The sequence below is a fragment of the Folsomia candida genome, unplaced genomic scaffold (genome assembly GCF_002217175.1).
Source record: "Folsomia candida strain VU population unplaced genomic scaffold, ASM221717v1 Fcan01_Sc027, whole genome shotgun sequence".
In the NCBI taxonomy this organism is placed as follows: domain Eukaryota; kingdom Metazoa; phylum Arthropoda; class Collembola; order Entomobryomorpha; family Isotomidae; genus Folsomia; species Folsomia candida.
Window position 1 is genome coordinate 251010 of NW_019091219.1, and position 25455 is coordinate 276464.

General features: G+C 41.0%; 4 protein-coding genes and 1 long non-coding RNA gene across 5 annotated transcripts; 2 read left to right on the forward strand and 3 right to left on the reverse strand.

Annotated features, from left to right (window-relative positions):
* Positions 1 to 10316: 10316 nt before the first annotated feature.
* On the reverse strand, positions 10317 to 11382 carry LOC118438902. The gene is made up of 2 exons (XR_004837119.1): positions 10658 to 11382; positions 10317 to 10580 (listed from the first exon to the last, which is right to left on the reverse strand). It is a non-coding gene; the product is annotated as an uncharacterized LOC118438902 (long non-coding RNA).
* A 1127-nt stretch (positions 11383 to 12509) lies between these two features.
* LOC110859577 (beta-lactamase) lies at positions 12510 to 15962 on the reverse strand. Its single transcript, XM_035859718.1, has 7 exons — positions 14973 to 15962; positions 14770 to 14890; positions 14379 to 14521; positions 14176 to 14293; positions 13612 to 13915; positions 13126 to 13311; positions 12510 to 13012 (listed from the first exon to the last, which is right to left on the reverse strand). Exons 1-7 carry the CDS (start codon positions 15485 to 15487, stop codon positions 12960 to 12962), a joined length of 1440 nt encoding a protein of 479 aa, XP_035715611.1. The 5' UTR covers positions 15488 to 15962; the 3' UTR covers positions 12510 to 12959.
* Positions 15963 to 18194: 2232 nt separating this feature from the next.
* LOC110859578 lies at positions 18195 to 20694 on the forward strand. The gene is made up of 3 exons (XM_035859721.1): positions 18195 to 18838; positions 18895 to 18999; positions 19079 to 20694. The coding sequence occupies exons 1-3, from the start codon at positions 18230 to 18232 to the stop codon at positions 19586 to 19588; spliced, it is 1224 nt and encodes a 407-aa protein (XP_035715614.1). The 5' UTR covers positions 18195 to 18229; the 3' UTR covers positions 19589 to 20694.
* On the forward strand, positions 20577 to 23961 carry LOC110859579 (ubiquitin carboxyl-terminal hydrolase 34). The gene is made up of 8 exons (XM_022108542.1): positions 20577 to 20634; positions 20714 to 21421; positions 21716 to 22206; positions 22268 to 22636; positions 22697 to 23138; positions 23197 to 23382; positions 23452 to 23774; positions 23836 to 23961. The coding sequence occupies exons 1-8, from the start codon at positions 20577 to 20579 to the stop codon at positions 23959 to 23961; spliced, it is 2703 nt and encodes a 900-aa protein (XP_021964234.1).
* Positions 23119 to 25377, reverse strand: LOC110859580 (lipase). The gene is made up of 2 exons (XM_022108543.2): positions 25060 to 25377; positions 23119 to 24484 (listed from the first exon to the last, which is right to left on the reverse strand). Exons 1-2 carry the CDS (start codon positions 25326 to 25328, stop codon positions 24145 to 24147), a joined length of 609 nt encoding a protein of 202 aa, XP_021964235.2. The 5' UTR covers positions 25329 to 25377; the 3' UTR covers positions 23119 to 24144.
* Between the last annotated feature and the right edge of the window lie 78 nt (positions 25378 to 25455).

The following is a 25455-nucleotide window of genomic DNA, read 5'->3' on the forward strand; positions in this document are numbered from 1 at the left end:
AGTTGTTTGGAACTTTCTCCTTCTGAAATAATGGACTGATCATGTCGCAGACTTATCACTCAATCATGGCGAGATTGATGAGCCCATGAATGGGAGGAAATTGGAAAATTGCGGGTATCATCTTATCATGGAGGAGCTTCTACCCAGTAAATGGATGGGATGATATGCTTTCCGAGAGAAAAGTGGAGAATGATGAGAGGCCGCTGCTGGCAGATTATTAATCTTGCCAGGAATAGGAGCTGCAGGGAGCAAGTTGCGACATAATGGGAGCATTATAGCCAAAAACGGGGAGTGGGTGAAATATGATCCGTCCGTCGCTCCATTCTCGGCAAACAATCCATTACTTAGGACGACGACGACGACGACGTAGGTTTCTTTCCGGAGGAGGAGGAGGAGGAAGGGCTGAAATCTAGTCTGAAATAGAAACTGGAAGCCAATTACCATGCTACGCTCGTTCTCCCACTTCTCCGAGCCACACTTTATTTTATTCCGTTTAATGGTCGGGGATAAAAAGTGAGAATTTTTTCTTTCTTTTTTCTGGGGAGGAGGGGGGACAGTATTTGTGTAAAAGTTTCTAAATCGAAATAATTGGTTTCAGGAAATATTTGAAGGAAGAGTGTTAGTAGAAATTTCGGTCTTTTATTTGTTTATGAAATATAGTTGTGAATTTAGGAGAAAAGCATAAAATAGGGGAAATTATGTGTTTGTAGAAAATGGAAAATTTTAGAAAAACGAAAATAGCTCGGATTTGTTAAACCAAGGATAGCAGTAAATAGGGATCTTCAATATTCAATATATTTAGAAAATTATCTTTTCTTTAAAATGGCGTAAAAACTCTCCAACTATAAAATTACAAAAATTATTTACAATGTTTGAAATTATAAACGTTTTTTCGTACTTAGAGAAAAAATACGAAGAAATGTAACGAACTCTGTGCACATCTTAATTCCCATATTTTATGTCCGTGATAACACAGTACTCATGTCTTTTATGCCGTGTTTCCTACCAAATTGCCTCCTTACTTCAATTCATTTCACATCCATTATTATTTCCATATTTTGTTTCTTTCCCCACTTTTATTCCATACTTACTTCTCCCAGAGAATTATGCACATTTCTACACACCATAAAAGAAAGAAAATGCAGTAAAAAGAAAAAGAAAGAAAATGCCAGAATTGCCGTGTTTTGGACATAAATTCGAATCTGGGATTGAAATCAGCGTCCAAATTATTACTCACTAATTGCTTAATTGTACCCCGCCATATTTACGACGTTAATAATACCCTTATTAATTACTTTATGTACTACATACATACCACGCAACTTAGAATCTCGACGCCTGCATGCCGTCGAGCACTTGGTAGCTGTGTCCTAATGAGAAAATGATTTTCATTTCGCCATCATAATGATCCCGTCCTAACTCGAGAGGGAGGGAAAGATAAGAACAACGGAAGATTGTACGGAACAGGACTACACTCGGACTATTATTATTATCACCGACAACTTTTTTATACATATTTTCTACTCGAGAGAATGGAAACGTGGAAATGTACGAGTTTCGCCGGATTTATGAGGAGCGAGGGTGGAAGAACGTAATAAAAATGGGGAAATAAGATGCAAAATTTAGATTGTGCTCTGCATTTCCATCTTATTATTCTCCATGATGGGAATGAATTGTGAAGGAAAGAGTTTTACGACTTTTTTCTCCATTTTATTATTTTATTCGTCATACCGTAACTTGGACATAAGTAAGCTAGACTGTGATACACTCACACTAAAAAATCATCCTATCTACCAACGAACCAGAGCACATATTTAGTATTATAAATAAATATTATTATTATTCCTACTTCTACTTCTCCTACTTCACATCATCCACGTAATAATTTTTTGATATTTCTTACGACACGGAGTAAACGGCTTATTCGCTGTAACCGAAGAGGAAGAATAACCTCTACAAAATTTGAATTTCACGCGTTGTAAAAATTAATTTCATGTGAATATTGTTACTGTTCGGTTACAAAGTATCCATTATTTTGAGCTCTTATTTCATTAAAAGATTTACCGTTCACCAAAATCATTGCGTATGCCGACCCCGGGTAATGATCTCGATATGTCTGGACACTGTTGGCGTACATCGAAATACCTGCATTAGAAATGACATATTAATCGAAGAATTTTCTACACCAATTAACGGGGGTATTCACGTCACCGACGCATATGTCGTATCCGTCGCCTCGCGAGATAACAAGCATGCGACGTGTCGCAAATTTTTATAAAATTCCCTATGGAGAATAAACTGGCGAAACTTGCAAAATAATTTATCGCGCAAGCGTCGAAATTATTTGATGTCTAAAATTTATTATTATGGTTACGGTTTTGAAGTTTTGTTAAATCTTATTCGAAAATGCGGAATTTTCAAAAGGGTTTTCATGTCACTAATTTCACAAATGTCGAATTGTAGCGAAATAACGCTGCAACGCGGCAATTTAGGCTTTCACAAATCCCCCCAATATAAAAATTGCTTACAAAGTGGACATCCATGCTGGACAAAATTGTACTGCCCCATATCCAAAATTTGCACAAACTGAGTCATATTTTCCCCACTATCTTGCGCCTTCCTGACGATGACGGTTGATTCTTCGTACTGACGAATCTATTATTGAGCTATATCCAAAATTGAACCAACAAAATGTTCGTTACAAGACAGAAAACAAATCGGATGTACCATCAAGAGCGATCCCAAAATTCGGGCTTAAAGTTATGGTAGCGGGTGGATTTTGTGCACGTTGCGTGACTCCTCTACATATCATACCAAAAGGCCACACAGTCAATGCAAAGTATTATATGGAAAAAATATTACCTATCTATTTCGATAGCATGGGGAACAAGGAAATATTTCCGAATGAAAGAAAAATAGTTTTCATGCAGGATGGTGCTACAGCCCATACAGCAAAAGCGAGTTTGAGTCTCATCAAGACGCAAGTTTCAACGGTCTGGAGCAAGGGGGTGTGGCCCGGAAACAGCCAAGATTTGAATCCCCTGGAGAACCTGTGGTCCATACTTAAGGTAAATATATACAAAGAGCCACAACCCCGGACGAGGGAAGAGCTAGTAAAAAAAGTTCAAGATGTATGGAATTCGATTCCCACAGACACATTGGAAAAATTAGCACAGAGCCTTAAACAAAGAGTTGAGGGCATGATTAAAGTAAATGGTAACAAGACCAAATACTAAGGTAAATATGTCGAACATTTTTTGTAAGTATCACGGGTAGTTTTTTTTATACTAGCCTTCACTTTTTTATAGGAAAAATGGGATCGGACTTTATTAACACCCTTTATACCATATTTCGTTAGTTTTGTCAAAACGCAGCAGTGTTGCATATTTCCCGTCCAAAACCTTTTTTCCCATCCCAGTGGGAAAAAGTGGGAAAAAGTGGGAAGAAGTGGTTTTTACCACTTAAGTGGGAAAAATGGCGGCCCATGTATTTAGTTATGGAGAATGCCAATTTCTTTAAAACTCAATATTTCGTGAATCTAACTACATATTCGTGATCTCTACAACATTCTGAGAATTTTGATATGTAATACGGACAATTTCTGTACTACTTTACTAGAATTTTATATTTTCCCATATGCACGCATGTTAATTTAAAAAATTATTTGAATTAGGCCGTATTACCAACTTATTTTCTTAGAATTTCATGGAGAACACGAATATGAAGTTAGATTTTCAATATCTTATCTTTTAAAGAAGTTGTTTCAAATCGCCCCAAAATTGAGTTTTTCCCACTTTTTCCCATTTCCCACTGATTTTGGTGGGTGGGAAAAAGTGTCTTTTTCCCACTTTTTTCCACTGTCCGATAAAAAGTGGTTAATACCACTTGCAACACTGAAACGCAGATCGTGAATGTATTTCATGAAGTTGCATAGTATACAAGGCAAAGAGTAATGAATGTGTGATGAGCAATGTTCGACAAAGAGCAAAAAAAACATCCACAGATCAATGCTGGTTTGCTTTTAATATGCTTTTAAGATTTTTATATTCTATTAAGGTTTTTATATGCTATTTTGATTTTTATATGCTGTTTTTGATGTACATCACTTATGCACTATAATGCATAAGTTATGCTTTATTGCTGCGTCATCTGCCAAACACACGTGATATTAAATTAATATACTAAAATCATAAAGCGTTTATTTAGACTGCAGTGCATTTGATGTCATACAGCGCATCGTAGTATTTGTAATTGGGGGAAAATAATTCAAATCCCAAAATAAAACTAGTGCTATACATTTCTGTAAAAAAACTGTACCCCATTGGCACATATATAACAATCTTGACTAACTTCGAATGAGATCAAGAAGAGCTTTAATTAACTTATTTCAGAGCAAAAGGACAAGACTTCATTTAGATTTACAAATTTTTCATATTTGTAATATTTCCCCCCATTTCAGGCAAAAATCATGGAAGCCAGGAAATACTTTTTAAAGCAAAAAGTTGCTTCTTCAAACATATTTAGCAGTAATAAAGCAGCTATTTTGGATGATCGAACCCTGGTGTTGACCCTGTGCTTCCAGTTCTGGTAGATTGGCGATTTCCAAGAAACGACGTGATTATGCAATATGCATTTAACTCTGACAAATCCTTTAGTATTCGCGTAGTTGTGGATAAATTCATTCAATGTACGTCAATTTATCCAGTGACACAGCAACGTCAGCTGATAATTGTGATTTAATACTTCTCCAAATCATTTGAAGGGATAACAAAACTTAACCGTTATTTTAATATTTAGTAGCTGGTAAGACGAGGTCAATGCTGTTCTCTTTTACATAATTTACAAATTAAATAAAGATTTGGGTTCATGTATTTGAAAAAAATGCTGATATTACTCACTTTCTGTAGCTACGTTTTTAGGATTTATGTACCTCTCCGTATCTGTTGATAGTGGTCAAAATTTCCGGAAAAAATTTGTAAATTCTAATGGGGTACGATTCACATTTTCCATTAGCACTTTGAAAATTTTGACCGCTCTCCAGAGATACAAAGCGTTGCGGAAATCCTAAAAATGTAGGTTTTCAAACTGCACTTTATGCAAATATATTTATCCTTCAATTCTATTAAGCAATCGAGTTCACAACCTATATAAATATTTAAATAAACCTTACATACGTATACATACGTAGCCTCAAAATAATTCAGTAACAAATATTTAACGTTACTACGAGACGATTACTCAGCCCATGTGGTAATAATTTGTCACCGGCCGGTAGTACAATGTTACGACGCCGGGAAAATTTTGTTCATCGTAGTTGTTATTGGGGGGACAGATTATTACCACAGTGGGAGAGTCAGATATAGTCACCAACCGGAAATAATTTCAATGTTAGGTAAATGCTCAATTTGTTTTTTTATCAGGATTCTCTAGGACGAGAGGGGAACCCACAGGGAGCTAGTAAACTACTGGGGTCAATCTATGGTAAATACATTTTAGGTACACGCATTTATTGATTATAAATACATTAAAAATTCTATATTGCCAAATTTTGAACTAAAGTATTATTGGCGTTCCAATAACAAAACAAATTAATGTAGTACCGATCCGAAGGTTCCAGAAAAGATCATCTGACGCAGATATATTTTTATTAGGTGACCATGGATCCCCAAAATTCAGAGACCAGCTTGAATAACCATATCAACATATCTTTCTTAAAAAATCATTTCAAAAACCTATCCGGATCTTTCGGAAACTTTCGCGCTGATCGAACCCATTTTGACGGAGGACCCCTCGACACAGTGGAATTTAACAACTCGGAAGGCCTTCCAGAATTCAAAAAAACCTATCAGATCAAAATAATCCCCTACAGTCTTCTATTAGAAATCAAATTAAATCGCGTAACCAAACTCTGCCATCCAAATATACTCGCATATTACAATGTATGGACCACCTTGTTAAATAATTCGAACGATCCCTGGGAAGAAAAAGATGATACTAATTCCACAAAAATGGAAAAACGTCCCTTTCTTCTAATACAAATTGAATACTTCAGTGACCTTAATTTGGAAACCTTCCTGTCCTCCCGTCCTCCAGCCCAAAGTGCAGAAATCTTGTCAAAATATTACGCCCAAAACCAGCAAATCTTCACTCAATGCTTGGACGCCTTCGTATACCTCGAATTGGCGGGAATCGTCCATGGAAATTTGAAATTAGAAAACATCTTAATCCGCCCCGGGCTGGGGGAAGCTGTGGAGGTAAAACTTGCTGGTCTTGACAAGTTTACCGATGAAAATGACCTTGACACTGCGGATGACTTTATTTTACCCAGACAAGAATATTCTGTCGGAGAGCCTGCCCGCGATTCATACGCCTTGGCCATTGTCCTCATTTCGTTATTAGTGTGCCCAAAACAAAACGGAGAAAGTTTAGCTGAAGCTGTGGCGGAAGTCGTGCTTAGCCTGATTGATCCCAGAATCCTTGTCGGGCTGGAAAATTATTCCGTCGAATGCGACTGGATTTTGAAGATGACGAAGATAGCAAAATATTTGAGACCTAAGTTCTCCAAGGTAAAGAGTATGACCAACACGGTATCTGGATATAGGAAATTAGTCGATCGTGAGGCTCTTAAATCCAAAGTTGTACGAGTTGAAATTTTACTAAAAGCCGCAAGAAGAGTGGAATTGGACGAAAATCTGGACCGGGAATTCTATATTGGTGTTGAAGATTTTAAAGAAATTGACGAAGAGCTACAACCCTGGGCTTCGTCAAGTATTACAGAAATTAAATTTGCGGAACCCGAAGAACCTGAACTTATTCAGGAACAACTCCGACAACTTGAGGAAATCAAAGAAAGCAAAGAATTCGAGGATTTGGATTTACTAAATTCCTACCGAATTGAGGTGGAAAGTTCCTTAATTTCACTAAAACTTCAATCCATCACCGCAAACAGCCCACTCGATTTTAAAGCTCGCGCTGATCTGGAAATTTATTTGGCCAAGATAGAGCAAATTATTATCGCTCAGGTCAATATCCTTAAACTGTCGCCAACAATGGATTTGCAAGTGTTAAAAAATATCGTGACACAAGCTAAGATTTTGACGAGACTGGGACGAACAAGAGAAAGTAGGGAAAATTGGGATAAAGGACGGAGATTATTTTTCACGGTTGGCCTTGTCACTGAGAAACAGTGCAAGCTAAAGTTTGACCAAGGATTCCGGGAATTTCAAATGGCATTAGGGGAACGCGAAGACTTCATGATGGAGCGGCAACTTCGTTGGATAACTGTGAATGGGCGGCAGCTTAAATCGATCAAGACAAATATGAAGAGACATTTCTGCACCATGCTGCACGAAGGGGCTCCAGTGCTCGATATAAGTGACGACATGCTAATAGACAATTTGGTGTTGTTGAAAAATTGGGAGGGAGAAGACTCCCCTTGTTATAATTCAGTCTTGGAGCAGTTAGCTGCGGAAAATAGAGGTAAAGCTACAACGCTTATAGGGGTGTACATTTAACAAGACTTTGTTATTAATTAATCCAACAACGGAGTTATACAATTTTGCGCGTCTAGTATTTAAAATAATTTCTAATTTTAGGATGATGAATTTGATTTTTACAAATTGATTTATTTATTATTCGAGTACTAATCAAAGTCACGTAAGAGTTACTAATTAATTGTAACCAGACTTGCCATAGCTAAGCTAGCAATCTAAGTCAAGGAAGGTTGGAATTTACAAAACTAAAAGTTTATTTGTGATTTTCAGACAAATACAGACCTACTCCGGAACTACGGCAAGGTATATTTCCCTTGCATTCCCAGCAATCCGTTCTAAAGACGGATTTCAACCTCGACCAAGTACTGGGAGGCGGTGCGTACGGAAAAGTTTATAAAGGTATCAAACTTGCCAATACAGATGACAAATTCGACGTTGTCGAATTCACTGAAGGCTCACCCGAATTCATGAAAGAATTTGCCATCAAAATCATCCCGTTTGGAGAAATATCCGAAGCTACGCTGTCTCTCCACTTGATCCATCCCAATATTGCGTCAACCTACAACGTTTGGTCGGACGGTTACAATCCCGATCCCAGGTTTGAGTGTGCCTCCTCGTCATCAGCACTGGCGTCAACGTCGACCTCGTCATATGCGTCATCAGGCTCGTATCCCCACCCAAATCTCGACGATCCTAACAATTTTAAGTCTCTGAAAAATTTAGTCATCCAACAAGAACTATGTACAGGACGGACTTTACTCGATTTCCTGCAAAATCGAAATCCAACACCGGACGAACAAACTAAATCCACATATTATGCGGAAACCAAGCTAATCTTCCCCCAACTACTAGAGGCCTTAGTTTATCTTGAGGTAAAAGATATTGCTCACGGCGACTTGAAACCTGACAACATCATCATCACCGTCCTCAATGGAATGATAGTCCCCAAGATATTAGATTTCGGCAAGGCGAATCCCACTATACCATTTGCATTCGATGAATCGGACGATATTTTGAAGAGATCAGTCGAAAATAGACGAAGATACATAAGTCCGGAGCAGGGGAAGGTGGAAAATTCGGAAAGTTCTAACACTTTTGGGGCTAATCATAAAAGTAACGTGTACTCCTTGGGACTCATGTTGATTCCGATGTTGGTTCAGTTCAAATTCGTTTTCAACCAGAAAATCCAAGAACTGATATCAAGCGACCTTAATTTATGTATTCAAGAAGCTCGAAAAGTTGTACCGGAACGAAAATTTCCGAAGACCTTGGACTCATATCCCGCCGAATTCGAATGGATTCAGGCCATGCTAGACCACGATTACCATACACGACCGGCCGCATCAGAGGTTAAGTTGATGGTGCGGAAGTGCCTTGGGTATGGAACAGCTGTTCAAGAATCGATCAGTTCATCATCCGTCACAAATGTACACGCCATCCTGACCAAAGTGATCGAAGATTCTGCATCTACCTGCAAATACGAGACGATGAAAATCGAAAAGGAAATCAGAAAACCTATAACAAAACAAGGAGCTATTGAGGAATGTATTAGCAATGATTTGAAACGGTATGTGATCCAAAATCTGCATCAAATCGTACGAATCTTGAAGGCGGATGACGAAATTACGATCAATGCTTTCAGAAATGCTGTAAAAATGCGGCTATGTCCTACCAAGGATTTAAAATACTTGGTCCACCTGTACTTGTACAAGATTGAAGATGAATTGACGAAAAGTCACGAACTCTACCTAGAATTTGCCACCGTGCTTGGAGAAATTTCTAAAATTTCGAAACCTCCTATCGATCAAACAAAGCAATTCGTCGGAAATATGTTTGAAGCCGGGATAACCATGGACAACATGGTTTACCCAGACGTATTGGACGAAACGATGAGCACGAGGTCTCACTCCGGATTTTGGAGATTCACTTTAACGAAGCCTAAAAACCGCGAAGAAATTGAGACAGATTTGGGAAACCTTAGCACCGTAGATTTCTCGAAGGCTTCGGGTACCGAAGGGATGTTTCCAAAGGTCGACAACTTGTCGGCAAGATTGCGGATGCTGAACAAACTTGGTAGACGGGACGAAATGGGTGGGATTATTGAAGAAATTCACGACAGCTTGAACCTTGCAGAAATATATGACGAACTACATTCCACGCAGTTGCAAAATTCTTCGAAACTTCTGAAATCCTTGGGTATCAAGGATACGATGTCCCTAACGGAGGAGATAACGGAAGCGGAATCCATTTTAAAAGAGCTGGTTGGACCAGCTAACATGAAAAAGGAAGAGCTCATCTTTGTCAACCATTTGGGTTGCAAATGCACCCTGTGTCGGAGTATGACTGAAGAATCAAATAACCTGATGGCTACGAAGATGTTGGGATTGTCAGCGACTTTGGCTGAGGAAGATTTACTCATCGAGATGGGAGATATGGATGAATTGGATTAAATACTATTTAATTCCGGGATTTCATTAAGTTACTTAATAATAGTTTAATAAGAACATGCTTATCAAATTGAAAATTTTTGTGTTGGGGTATGTAATTCTTAAGAAAGGGTTTATTAAATACTGTTGAAATTATTATTAATGTACCTTTTATATATATAATGAACATAATTAAGGAGCATGTACCAAATTCTAAGAAATTTCGAATTTCTTGCAAAATATTTTGATTTGCGTGAATTTTCTTTATAATTGTACCTTTAAATTCACTTTTTTCTCTCTTTTAATTTGGAACATAAAGTCTGTGAAATAATTGTAATTTGCATAGGCAACAGGCCAATATGGAATGAATTGATTGATTGCTATATGTACATATAAGTAGCGTTATTGTGTAGATACTTTTATTGACATATTTCTACTTTGTCTTATTCTTCTACCCAATTCAGTAATCACATAGATTTATAGCATGGATGGTGTGTAATTCATAAATAGAAAATAAAACTATTCAAACAAGATTAAAATGGTTCCGAGAGGAGTGGGTGGTTTGGCCGAATGAGCAGTTTCCCCATTTCACTGTACTCTTATCCACACTGCAGTTATCCAATCCAAGTTTTACATGTGGCTTCGTAAATGTTGGAATTTTCTACAAATAAAAATAACAAAGAAAATTAAATTATAAATTTTACTTTTGAAAATGTGAGGTATTTAAATATCTCGTACCTTCTGCGGCTCAGTTTTTCTTTCTGAATTTGAAGCTCCCAAAAATTGATAATATTTGACCGTGTTGCCCGACATTTTCCAGCTTATCTTGCCAAATTTATTATACAGAAGTTCGATTTTTTTCGAAAAACCAAAATTATCTGAAGTTTTGGCAAAATTAACACCGTCTCCTCCTCAAAGTTGAAGTTTAACTGTGTAGATTTGTGACGTTGAAGGTGATACTTATTGTCTTACATGTACCACCTGTCAGCTTAGCATGTTTATTTTTTTATCACCTATTTCCAACAGGTGTTACACAATTAAGTATCTGGCCAGACACGGGAATTTCCTACAACAGGTTCGTGGCAAAAAAAGTGGAAGCCCCACACATCCATAGGTCAATGATGAACTTGCTCTATTAACTTTGAAATGAATTTTTTGTACGGAATTAATTAAATCCTAAGATTTGCATAAGTGTCATTACATACAAAGAATACAGTGTTCGTTACTGCGTAAATATTTATACTGGGTAACTCATTTATTTATATTATCTAAATAAGAAAAACTCAATCAGAGATTGACAATTCGGGGAATATGTAAATATGCAAATATTTACATAGGGAAATGTCATCGGATATTGTAGTACTAACTAATTTTTTCCAGTACAATAATTAACTTCACATGACGTAAAAATGGTTGCAATGAATGTTTAAGATATCTTCGAGTACACTCTAAATAATCTGGTAATAGGTTTTACCGTTCGGTTACTATATGTGACTCTACCATCATTGGTAAAATCTGCCACTCCGGTGGTGGTGGATTTTCGTGGTGGTGGCGCTATTCGTTACGGCGACAGCTATACTTGCTACCTCAGTGCACTGCAGTGGTAGAAAATAGCTCCACCACCACAAAAATCTACCACCACCGGAGTGGCAGATTTTACCAATGATGGTAGAGTCACATATAGTAACCGAACGGTAAAACCTATTACCAGATTATTTAGAGTGTAGGATCATATGTCCAATATGTACATGAGTGGCTATAAATTCTATAAAAAAATAATGCAGCATCTTGAAAGTATGATATTTGCGATGGTCTCAAGAATACCCCCAATATTTTAGGTATGGACATCTTTACATATTTAATGCATATTTTATGCATACATACCCAAGCAGCCAACTTGTCGTGGAACGTCTTAAAGGCATCCCTAGGATTTACGAATGTCCGCCGAAATGACGTCCTAGGGAGCTCCCCATGTTATATAAGCATTAGGATGTCAGAAAGACGACTTTTCGGCGGACATTCGTAAATCCTAGGGATGTCTTTAAGACGTCTCACGACGAGTTGGCTGCTTGGGTACGTGTATTACAAACCTGCCTTAAATTTCAAGTTGGGGTTTCACGTCACCCATTTCGCATATGTGTCGTATTTGCGAAATAATGTTACGATATTACTATTCTGGCTCTCGTGAATCCCCCCATTGATTCTTTCCGACACATAATCTGTGGCGGAGGGGATTATTATTCGTGAATTTATGCACGAATGAGGCATGTGTACAAAAATTGTGGTATATTGGCTGTCAAACTTTATGGAGATAATTAAACTTGACAATAAATGTAGGGTGTGCTCTTACTAAATTCATGAACCAGAGTGTGCAGGGGCAAAAAGGCATGCCTGCGAAAAAGTGCCTTTTTGCCTATCAGGCATGCTAAAAAACCCCTGCCTTTTTGCCTTTTTGCCGCTTTGTATAGTTAAGGTATACAAAAATCCAAACGGGCAAAAAGGCAAAAAGGCAAGCAAAAGGGCAAAAGCCCTAAAAAGGCACACACTTTTTCCCAAAAAGGCGTCTTTTTGCACTCTGTCATGAACCAGATATTAACTAATTGGTATTTTATTCATATTGCGCAATGATATCAGCCACAAGTCGCTCACTTGAACTTAAACCTATAATCCGGACACGTCAACTTGTTAAATTGCTAATCTAATCTATTTATTATCCATTTACAAGAAATTATTCAGTAACAAACTCTTGAATTATTTGCAATATCATGGAATGCCTCACTTATTTTCCACAACTATCCGGCGCCCATGGCACTTCCGGTAAGTCATCAACTTGCAACCCTCTGGTAAAATTGGTTGTCCCTTGTGCACCTTCATCCAGGTAGCGGATGTTATCCATATCCGCGAACTCTAAGGTAAGATTTGACATGCCAAGTTGATTGGTCCAGCTCATCATCCAAAAATCCGAATCCCACTCGGAAATAGAGAACGTCGACTCTGATATTTGTTCCAGCCATGCCAATTCCCATTTACCATATTCCCATTAAAGTTGTGGGATTCCAGCCGAGTTGTTTTTGAAGTAAATGGTCATCTCACCTATTAAAGAAATATATTTAAAATAACCATTGTAGTTAAAAACAATTAATTACTACAATTAAAAAAATAATTAATTAAAAAAAGCCTTTTCCAGATTATTCTGGTTTACTTACCATTAAATCCGCTTCCATACGAACCGACAGCTTCTTCCGGAGAAATTCTGACTTTACTTGGAAGTGGTTCACTTCCGGTTTGAGTTGGAAATAAATTTGCAACCGGTTGTAAATCAAGTGGGGGAGATACTGAAACTCTATTGGTTAATATATTGTCCAAAGTGTGAGTACCCGGGGTTTCTGAGCCTATTAGTGTATTTTTTGCAATTTAAGTAATTAATTAGTGATATATCGTCGGCCTAATATTAAAATGAGCTAAGTGATCAAGTGGTCAAATTTTAAAATGAGCTAAATGACTTCGTTGCCTAATTTTAAAATGAGCTAAGTGCAGCCATTTAACATTGTATTTGCATTCACTTAGCTCATTTTAAAATTCGGCAACGAAGTCATTTAGCTCATTTTAGAATTAGACAACTTGTGCACTTAGCTCATTTTAGCATTAGGTCGACGATATTTAATGTCTTTACTAATGTGATAATTATGCACCTCGCAGTATCTCAAAGATCTCCGCATTTATCCAAGAGTTTGGCATTGAAGTGGCGTATAAAGTACCCGGACCACTCATAGCCATAAATATCCCAAGACCCAATTCCGGATATAGCGTCATCAAACTTTCGAAAAGGGGAAGATATCCGCCATGCCCTATTCTGAGCCACCCGTCGTAAATTCCTATATCTAGACAGAGACCGTAGGCAATATTTAAATTTACAATTGCATCCGGGTTACTTTCGGATTTTATAGTTCCATAAGGCGTTAGGGTGGATGCGGTGTACAACCAATTCATGACGTCCTAAATATTTAAACAAAGTATTGAATTATGATAATTATTCAATATCAATTACTTAACATTGATATGTACTGTCTGTCCATTATGGATTGAGCGTTGAGGCAAATTGAGAATTCTTCAAAACTATTTCCTTACTGTCTCAACTTTCCCCACCTGTATTCTAATTATATCGGTAGGGAAAATTGTTACTGCCAGGGGCGTAGTTTTGAAGAATTCTCAATTTGCCTCAATCCGTAATGGACAGACAGTAATTGCATTTTTACCGCAGGTATGATTTGCGTGTTCCCAACTTTTCCGAGATTTAAATGAAATTGCATATATTTCGTCATGTCGCTCGCGGAACTTAAAATACCTCCGGCAGCGTTGACAAGGACGACACCTCTTTAATAACAGTCATAATATTAAGAATTATGCATTTCGGATTTAAATTATTACGGCCTTTTCTAATAATTTGTAGTAAGCTAACTTCATCAGTTCCGGATTGTATCGCTGTAATTGACCATCTTTCCAGTAGTATGGGACGGCTCGTAGCATCATGTTGTTGTGATCGTCACTTTCTTTGACCCAGGTTGTACTGTTCATCCCAATTGAGAGAAGCAGATCAGATAACTAAACATTTGCGACAACGATTTTAATGTGCAATAAATATGTGAACAACAAAACTACAGTCTGCCCACTTTGGATTGAAAGTTGAAGGAAATTGAGAATTCTTCGAAACTATGCTTCTTGCTGTATCAACTTTCCCCACGTGCATCTTAATTATACCGGTGGGGAAAATTGAAACGGGAAGGTACGTAGTTTCAAAGAATTCTCAATTTGCCTCAATGTTCAATCCAAATTGGACAAGGAGTACGTACCAACTCTTCATAAGTAGAATTTGCCATATGTGCAATTATATCACCAGCGATAGCGATAAGTCCGTTGTTGTAGAGATAAGCATTTCTGAATGAGCAGTAATTGTACGCGTATCTTTGCCGACTAAATAAAAACGAAAAATTAACCAGTCCAAATTAACATAATTTAAATACAAATTAAATGTTTTTTTAAATATTTTTCTTACTAAAAGAAATCTTTAGAATCCGTATAAGTCTGGACCCACATTCCCGTATATTCTGGGAGATAACACACCCTGTGAGCCAGAAGGTCACGGAAGGTCACGGCCTCTGATCTGTATCTGTCTCCAAGCACGAAATCGTAACTTGGTGCCAGAGCTCGAATTGGCGTGTCCAGTACAAGTTGCCCCAGTTCGGGGAATCTCTCGCTCAGGAATTTCACCGTAATCATGGCCGTAAAACTTTTTGTTATAGATCCGATTGAAAAGAGAGAGTCGCTATCGGCGGGTAGTCCATTTTCCCGGTCTCTTTCTCCATATCCGGTTTTGTAAAGGAGTTCTCCATTGTTTTTAATGATTGACAGGACGAATGCTGGAACGTGCTGTTGATCAATAACTGAAGAGATGAGAGAATCGATGCGCTGTTGTGTTTCTGGGGGAATAACATTTTGTGAGGAGGCTAGTGGAATAAAGATTAAGGGGATAAGTAGAATAAGAGTTGCCGCTACTTTGGAGATAATCATTGTTCAGAAAGTTAAAGGGTTAGTTAGGAAATTTAGTGGGTGATTAATGTTGAAGGTAAAGTTGACTTTAATTGATTCTGTTGATTTACACTTCCTTATAAAGAGCATGATGAGCGCTTATCAATCTCTGTTGCGGAATATTGATTGTTCTGTAAATTGAGTTTAGATAAAGCACACATACTGGAGGATGGTATGTAGATTGTGTCACATTGATGTTTAATATGTACCTCAAACTGTAAATGGGACGAAATACATAACAGCTTTTAATTAGCTGATAACAATTTACACCTGAACACACAAAGAATGTTTGTGAGTATCGTTTATTTAAGGTACCTTAGTTAGGACGAGTTTATCTGCAATGACCCAAACTATTCCACTTTGTCGGCATCTTGAATGAAAGGGTTTGTATGTTCTGCTATGTGTTGGGGGGTTGGACCACACACTTATCGAGATCCTAACCCTCAACTTATCACACTAAAGCCTAATTGCCGACTCTTAATTGCATAATTGTGCAATGAATATATGACACTACCGTCACCAGAAGTCTCCGCCAAGCTGTTACTATCGTTGGTAACATGTGTCACAGAATGAGAACAATAATTTCCACGAAATTCAAACTTGTTTCCTTCTAGTAACAAATTTTAAACTGGACGGTAACGTATTTGAATTTCAAAGTATGTAACGAATGCATAAGGTACATAATCGAAACGTCGGTGGGTACGAGAGTGAGAAAGTTTAGCTCCATTTTCTCAGAAGGATGGCAAAGTTCATAACTATACTGTGCCTATGTGGATAAGGCAATAACATTGTGCTCATGAGTCACAACACTGTCCATAAAACTATTTGTTGCACGTATGTAAACAGAATTCCATGGATGACTTTTATGTAAACAGAATTCCCAAGATTATGCAAGTAAAGCTTGGACTCTGGGAATTTCAGACGGCATCAGAATTGTTTTCAATTTCTTAAGTAGTTCTAGTTCTAGAATTTTTCAAAACTTTCCTATTAACCTGAAATTTGGCATGGTGGGAAATGACTTCTGGGTATAAAATATGAAGTTCTAATTCATACGAAAATACTGAGCTGCAAATATATGACCCCTACTAGGCTTGACATTTTATAAAATGCATACGATAAATCAAAATTTGCTGACGAATAGAATAGGACTGCTCTCGTGAGGTTTTAATTTCATTTTTGCGCACTTTTTGCAAATTATCCAAAAATTGTCGGAACTTTCTGCCTCTCCGCGACAGGGTATAATCATATCAAATATATTGTGTAGGATTCAAAATAGTGGAATATTCAATTTTTGCAAAAATCCATGCAAGAATTTGCCCGTTAATTTATGTATATCATCTCCACCTACCCCATCCATTGAGGCAAATAATCCTTTCAAACCATCAACACAGGTTAATTTTGCACTGGAATTTTCATCCTGATTTTGTTACCATTTTGACATCAAAATTCGCAATATTGTACTATAAGTTATAGTCTATAATCGTAATAAATAATTACAGTAGGACAATAAAGTTTGAAATAATTAAGCCAAATGTATCTTCATCAAGTGGTGGTGGTCAGTGACGAGAATGAAAATTCTCTCAATTTTTGTGTGAAAGACAAATTATAACTTTGACATCGTTAAATGTCCGTGACATATTTTCATATAGTTCAATTATTTCAGATTATAAATGGTTGACCCCACCCTTGTCTTGATAAGGAAAGCAAGGTGAAATATACTAAGTAAAGGTTTAAGTTTTTATTAAAAAACGCTGTTTATTTGCACGAAAACTGTGCAAATAAATACTGGGTTCTCTCTATTTATTTCCAGGTCACAAAACTTGACCCCTCGCCCCTACTCCTCTCTCTAATAAAACCTAGTCGTCATGAGACCGAGACGTCGCCCGCCTTCGACACGTAAAAAGTCCACCCCACCGCCCCAACCAGATGACGAATCTAACCCCATCCTAGACTTTGAAGCTGACGAAGTCCACGTCAAAATTGAATTTTCTTCCTCCTCCTCCTCCTCCGACGATGACGACCTCGACTCTCTCGACAAATGGATAATCAACCCCGTCGCGCAAGATGGGGACGATTCTGACTACGTCGCCCCCAGTTGCGACCCACTCGCGACATCCTCCGACTCCGACGATTCCTCCTCCCAGTCCTCCCCACCGGAAACAACCGTAAAACGCCGCGTGAGAAAATGGACCCGTCGCGATCCCCCCATCACGCCGCGAGAACGGGCCAGACTCTACCGCGAAAGCCTCACGCCCGAAGAACGCGCCGCTTTCAACGCTCGCGTCGCCGCCTCCGCAAAGAAAGCGCCGCCTCGCCATTAAAGCCGCCGGTCCCGATGATGATCGCGCCCGGAAAGAGAAAGAGCGAAAACGTCGCGCCCGCGAGAGGGAAACCCCTCTCGAACGAGAAGCTCGCCTCCAACGCAGTCGCGACGGGAAACGTCGCCGTCGAGAGGAATTCCTCGCCTCGGTCGAAACCCAGGTCACCACCCTCACTCAATCCGACACCGAATCTGGCGAACAATTCGCCCTCCGCCAATCCCAGTTGCGCCAATCCCTCCTCGACGCGAACAAACGGCCTCCGCGACCATCTCGAAGTAAACTCCCACCGGAACTAAGAAGAAAGAAACGTCCCATCGAAGAGGTCATCGCGACCCGGCGTGCCCTCTGTAAACTCCGCACCGCCAACTTTACTCCGGAACAGAGGGAGAAGCGCAGAGTCAGGATGCGCGCCCTGGTGGCGAAAAAGAGAGAAATGCAGCGCCGAGAGTTGGACTTGTTCAACGAACTAAAGACCAACGTTGTCAACCGGCCCAGCGCCAGGGAGATTGTGGAGTATTGGATAAGCAAGGTCAAAGCGACCAACGTGCCAGATGCCGCGAAAGAATGGCGAATCGCCGTCTTGGCCTTGGTCAAAGGGGGCGAGGCCGGAGGGTTGGCGACATTTGAGCAAGATTCGACAAAGATGGGCGTCGTGGAAAGTTTTTTCATGGGGCGGGTCGACTATGACCGCGCCGTCACGAGGAAGCACCACCAGGCAACGAGGGAGGCGAGGAAGGCGATGACGGAGGAGGAGCGGGCGGCAGAGAGGCGGAGAGTGAGGGCGGAATTGACGAAGGAGCAGAAGAAGAGGAATGCCGAGAGGGCGAACAAGTGGCAGAAGAAGAAGCGAGCGGCGGCACGCGCGGCGAGGGGACTTGATCAGGGGGAGGAGGAAGAAGAGCAGAGGGGGATGACGACGAGGAAAATGTCCAGTAATCGAGGGAGGGGAAAGAAGACTGACGTGGCGATAGGACGAGAAGATCACGGTGGTGGTGGGGGAGATGACAGTTTGGTTAGTTAATGGGCTACATTTTAATGAATTTCCACTAATTTTGGAATTAATTGCAGGCGACCCTGAGTAGTCATGGTTCCTCTGATTCGACGACGAGCAGGACTGATTCTGGTGGTGGGGATGATGATGAAAGTATGAAAGATTCTTCGCACCAAATTTCGGTACGAATTATCAGTAAAATATTTAATATGTAAATTATTGCATTAATTGCGATGCTTAACTCGTAATTTTGCTTTTCAGAATCCGCCCAACATTGACCCCTACGCTCTTCGGGATACAAGTTTAGGAGACTTGTTAAATTTTGAGAACATCTTCCCCGCACCACCACCTCCACCAACTCTTATCGAATCCAGCTCAACCTTCGTTGAAGAAGACGTCGAAGAGTTTACACCAGCGGATTTTGTCAACGAGCACCCGATGCAACATCCACCTGCCAATGATGTGAAAGTAGAAGTGATCGAAATTCAGGAAGACGACGATGACCTTCCTGATGTTTCCTCATGTATCTCTCCACCACCCAGAGAGGAAATTATTACACGAAGAAGAAATTTAGCAACAAATCGACCCACTCTTTATCACTATATGAATAAAATCCCCCCTACTCTTCCTGTCCCCACCAGTACAAGTCTTGACCAAGTGGACAAGCTCACCCTGACCCCCGTGGTATTGTTGGAACGATGTGATAATACCGACCCCCCGATCAAACCTCGCTATTCCACTATTTCGCCAAGTCGGACCACCAATAAATAAATAAAATCAGTTTTAACTACTCATTAATTAAGAAATAAAGACTGATTAAAATTTAAGTAATTAATTATAAAGTTAATTAAACAATTTTGCAAACAATTCCTTAAATTTCTGAACTCACATGAAATTCTTACGTGATGAAAACAAAGATTTTCACCCAAAGGCTCAATCACATCCAACGTTGCGACAAAAATCCGAAATAACAATGGCTTTTACGGTAATAAAACTTAATTAAAATGCCCAAACTCTTAAATATTATAATTAAAATTAGTAATAATCCCCAATTAGCTAATTAACATCTCCATTAACCACATCATTCTCCGCCACATGCTACCTGGACGCTCCCCCATGCTCGGAGCAACCCGCAACTTCCCTCCACCACCTCCACCACCGCTCAACCCAAAGTCTGGAGAAGCAAGTCAACAGCCAAAAACCTCCACATACACAAAAATCATAAATATTTTGATAATTAAGTATCCCCTCCACAATTACGTAGTTATCAGTGGTGGAGATAAAGATAGTACTTATCTTGAGAGGTGGTGTGGAAGAAAGAGTTATAAAAGTCGCTGCGCCGGGTGGAAAAAGGTGAGAAAAATGTTATGTTTACGTCAAAAATTAGCAATTTTGCTCAATTTTAACGGAATTGTGGGAGGAGGCGGGGGTAAGAAGTAATTTATTAAATTAGGACAAGGTCAAGGTGAAGGACCTTAATTTTGGCAGGCCAGGGTAGGGACAGTGGTGAGAAGGTAGTAAGTTATAAATATTTAAGATGAACCGGTCATGAAAACAAAAAGTTTGACCTGATTCTTACCAATTTAATTTAACTCAGTAATTAATTAACTATTCCAGGAGTAAATCCCATTTATAGTTCCCCCTACTGCCGCTCCCACATCCGAATGGATGGTGACGAATCCCGGCGAAGAAGAATGATTATCCAACCTGCCAACTTATCGTAGTCATAGCGACAAGTCCTCCACCGCACTCAAGGAAAATGGGGACGGGACGGACGTGCGAAGTCTGCTCTGAGCTTGCCTCCCTCCTCTCGTCGTGTAAGTTAAACATTATTTTACCCCCCACATAACTTTCTTCCCCCATAAACAAAATGCGCTAATTTTCCCCTTCTTTCAGACGATGGGAAGCGGACCACCCTCACTTCCTTCGAGGACATCACCATTTCCCGTGAAGAAGTGGAGACCATCATCCTCTACCTGTCGTCCTGGTCACAACGCCAATGCTCCTGCTGCTTCCGGTCGGATCACAAACACTTCGAGCGATTCAACTGGGCCCTCCAACTCTTAATTTTGATCGTGGTCGAAATCGTGCAGAGATTTGGAACCAGTCCCCCCTCCAGTCAAGAATCCTCCTCCTCTACATCATCCCGACCATTGTGGGATTGCGAGGACAAGGACAAATTGGTCTACTTCGTGGCGAAATTATTCACAAATTCCTTCCCGACCTATATCGGATACAAAACGCATTCCGGGGCAGGCATCAAACTCTCCGACTCTGAACTCTCGGCGGCCGAGTTGCATAATTTGTCGCAATATTGCGAAATCAACGAGCCTGAGGCGTCTCCTTATCTGTTCCGAAATGTTGGCCTGTTCTGCCGCGCGGGGGGCATGGAGGCGTTGACGGTCTGTCTGCAGAACAACACGCCAGACTCGCTCGCCCTCCACAGGATGAACATGCTCGTCGCGTTGGCCTCAAATGTCAAATCCTGGCTCAACTTCAACGCCCTGCTCAAACTCTATGTCCCCTTCAGGGCCGCGGCACTCGGATATATGTGCTCCTTGGTCGAGACGGAGTTGAAGACGGGGTCGGCGAGAAATATGGCGGGTGAGTGAGGGGTCAAGGTTTAGGTCAAATTATGGATTAACAACGCTGGAAAATGTTCCCTCCATATCTCCCTATAGTGGGAAGAACAGTAGGAAATTTAACTATGGCGCAAATGGAAAGAACATTTGATAACCGCCATAGTTAAAAGTGGGAAGAACATTTCAAAATTTTTGGAACATTTTCCAGCGTTGTGGATTAATTTAGAATTTTGGGTTACATCCTGCCAATTTTGTCGCCATTATTCGCCATTTTCTTGTCGAATTTGGCCCTTAATTTCTCCCCATTTTTTTCCAGAATGCATCTGGTCCTCGGTCAAAGACCCCGTCGACGTGCACCTCTCCTTCGACAAGGACGGTCTCGACCTCGCCTTCCGCTACTTCCTCTGCCCCACGCTCACCATGCGCCTCGCCGGCGTGAACCAGCTCAACAACTACATCAACCTCTTCAACGAGCTGCTCAACTCGGAGCACATGCGGGACCCGGACCGTCTCTACGACTCCCTCTGCGCCTGGCTCCTCACGAAGCAAGTCGTCGAGCACATCTTCGGCCCCAACTTGCACGTCGAGGTGATCAAGCAGAGCCACACGATCTTGTCCTTCCTCGCCATGGAGAACAGACTGACGGAGGAGCACGTGGAAATAATCTGGACCGCGGCGCAGCTCAAACACTGCTCCAAACCGGTCTTTGACGTCCTGTCGTCCCTCATTCCGCACATGGAACCCGGCCCAGTGCTGCATTTGCACCACTTGTTGCAGAAATTGGAGCCGAAAGATCACTCGGAGCAGGTGAGTGGTTAAATAGTTAGATAATTGTCTAATTAATTAATTAATGTTTGTATTTGTCCAGAGTCTCTACCTGGCCTCCGCCCTCATCAAATTTATCTGGACGAACGCCACCTCCGCGATGGAGGAGGCCAACGCTTTGACGACATCCCTCCCCCTCGGGAGTGGGGACAGCGTCGTCTCCGTCCCGACCTCGTCATCCTCCCCGTCGAACAACAATTTACAGTTTCACCACGCCCGGGCCGACCGGCGCCATCATCACCACCACCACCAGAGAGGGAGGCGGCGACCGATCGTCGCGGATGTGTCGTCGAGCGAGAATTCCGTCAGTGTGGACGGCTCGGAGGAGGAAGATGAGGAAAATCACCACCACCACCATCGAAGACATCACCACCGCGTGCAGGCGCAGCGGCTGTTGCGTCCCTTGTCACAGGTCGGTCAAGGTCGCGGAGATGGTGAAATAAGGTCAAAGGTTAATTTATTCTTTGGTTAGCTGAAACAGATGGAAACCGACGACGAGGAGGAGGAACCGCTCTCGCCAACGTCGTCCTTCCTCAAACCGACGTGCCACCTGTCCGGCTCGTCCTCGTCGGATGAGTCGCTATCCGACGAGGAGGACGAGGATGAGGACGACGACGGGATTCGGAGTGAGAAGGGGGGTTGTTCCTCCGGCGGGGGTGGGGGTGGTGGATCCACGCCCTACGTGGAAACACACTCCGACTCGGATGCTGACGAGGATGAGCCGGAGAACGAGGTTCTGGGGGGTAAGATCATCATAAAGAAGCGAAAGGTGCTGAGGAGGAAGGCCAACACGCCGGTGAAGAATGTCGCCCCCACCAAGGGGAGGGTGATCATGACGCCGTCGTCGACGCCACGAGTGACGAAAATGGTGCAGAGTAACAAATCTGTGAGCAATACGTCTAGTCAGGGTCAAGGTGAGGTCAAGATAGAAGAGGGAAATGGGGGGAATTTTACGTATTTTTTGTATTCTAGGTGACCAGAAACTCCAACAAGTCCCCGATCCGTCGCCCTCGACCTCAACCGACGCTGTCGTGCCAACCTCTAAGACGCCCATGACGATCTATTACCCCTTGTCGGGGACGACATGTGAAGTGTCCGACGGCTCGTACTCCTCCCGGATATCGACCAAATCGGACAAAAATATGGCCGATTTCGACGGTGAAGAGTCTCCCCAGGAACACGTCGACCTCATGGCGTCCCTCACATAGAGTCAGCTTGTCGAAATAGCCACCCGTGGTCAGAATCTGAACCTCACGCCGCAACAACTCCAACCCCAATACGTCCAACAGCAACTCCTCGATCCCAACATTGTCCTCACCGTGGGCGGAGTGCAGATTGGGGGGAGTAACAATGGCAGAAATAAGACTCAACTCGGTCCTGGAAGTGGGGGAGGTGGGGGGTCGACGACGTTACTCCTCCCACCTCGCGCCATGCGGATGTTCTTCCGGAGAAAGAGATTTGGATCCATGGCGACGTTTAATTTCAAAATTGACGACGTCATCGAACCAGGCGTCACACTTTTGTGGGATTTGATCCAGGATGATAAAATTGTGAGCAGGATAATTTAACTAATTAATTAACGATTGGTCAATAATTATGCAAATTATTCAGGTCCAACTGTCCGACGGGTTGGCCATCGAGGCGCAAAAGGCGCTCACCAATCTCCTCTGTTTCGGTGCGGACAAGGCCATCCGCCTGAAATTTATTGAAGGCTGCATCCGCAACGTCGGTCGCTGAGGCGGTCGTCGTGTCGCTGAGGATCTTGCCAAAATTGTTGTCCTCCTTCAACAACGTGAACCAGATGCGGCTACCCAGTGTGGGAGGAGATTCTCATCAGGTGGGTGGATGGATAACTTATCCAGGATAAGAATGAGTTGGTTGTGGGAATGAGTATCTAATTGTCGCATTTTTGCGAAGATCTTAAACTCGAGAGATAGTCTTGTTATCTATAGTGGGCATCGGGGGGATAAAGTTGGTCGGGGTGAAGCCGTCCAAACTGAGGAGATCGATGTCCAGCCACCCCTCGACGAAGTAGCAGACGGAATAGTCCGCATCGAAATATTGTAGGTGGTCGACGATGGTGTAAATTGGTCCGAGGGAGTTGGAACAGGTTGGGTCTTCGTAGACCGCTTTGGAACAGAAGATTGTGTCATTGCCGTTGATCCAAACTTCTTGGCCGTGGTGGATGTAGTTGACGCCGAGGAAGGCGTTCAAGAATCCGAAGGCCGTAACGGGTGGGAAGTGGGGGATGATGTCGGCTCTAGAGTTGGAAATTGGGTTTTTTAGGAAGTTATGAAGGTAGATGTGGTCGGTATAACTTTAAAATGAGCTAACTTACTGGTTTGGTTAGTTTTAAAATGGGCTAAGGGACTTATTTGCTTAATTTTAAATGAGCTACGTGATGTGGTTACTTTTAAATTGAGCTAAGTGAATTCTTTGTCTAATTTTAAAATGAGTTGAGTGACTTGTTCGCTTAATTTTAAAATGAGCTAAGTGACTTGTTCGATTAATTTTTAAATGAGCTATGTTACTTTTGCTTAATTTTAAAATGAGCTATGTGACTTGTTCGCTTAATTTTAAAATGAGTTAAGTGACTTGTTCGATTAATTTTAAAACGAGCTATGTGACTTTTGCTGAATTTTAAAATGAGCTATGTGACTTTTGCTTAATTTTAAAATGAGCTATGTGACTTGTTCGCTTAATTTTAAAATGAGCTAAATGCTGCCTTTTAACATTGTATTTACATGTACTTAGCTCATTTAAAAATTAACCGACCATCTCTCATTTTACAAAAAAAGTTAAAAATTGTGCAAATTTCTTAAAATCCACATTTACCTGGCGACAACTCTGTTCGTCGGGATGAATAAAGCATTCATATAATTGGCATACGCCTCATTGCCCGTTCTCGGCTGGCCAAAAGTTGCCAGAGTGAAATCCATCGTCGGAAACTGTCGTAGCGTTGTCAAGAGGAAGACGAGAAGTGACGCCATCGCTCCCCTAGAACTGTGACCAGTTATGACGACGTGAAAGCTGGGATTTGCTGCGTGGAAGAGTCCAAGTTGCCTGACAACCTGGACGAAAATAGATTTCCAGAAATTAAACATCTAAAGCAAGAGTCTTCATAAATATTTTTCATAATCACAGATTTTGGGGGATGACACCTCTTTATTTCGATCTCGAGGTAATGTGGGAACCGAAATTTTCACAAAGCTTTAAATAAATTCGTAATTA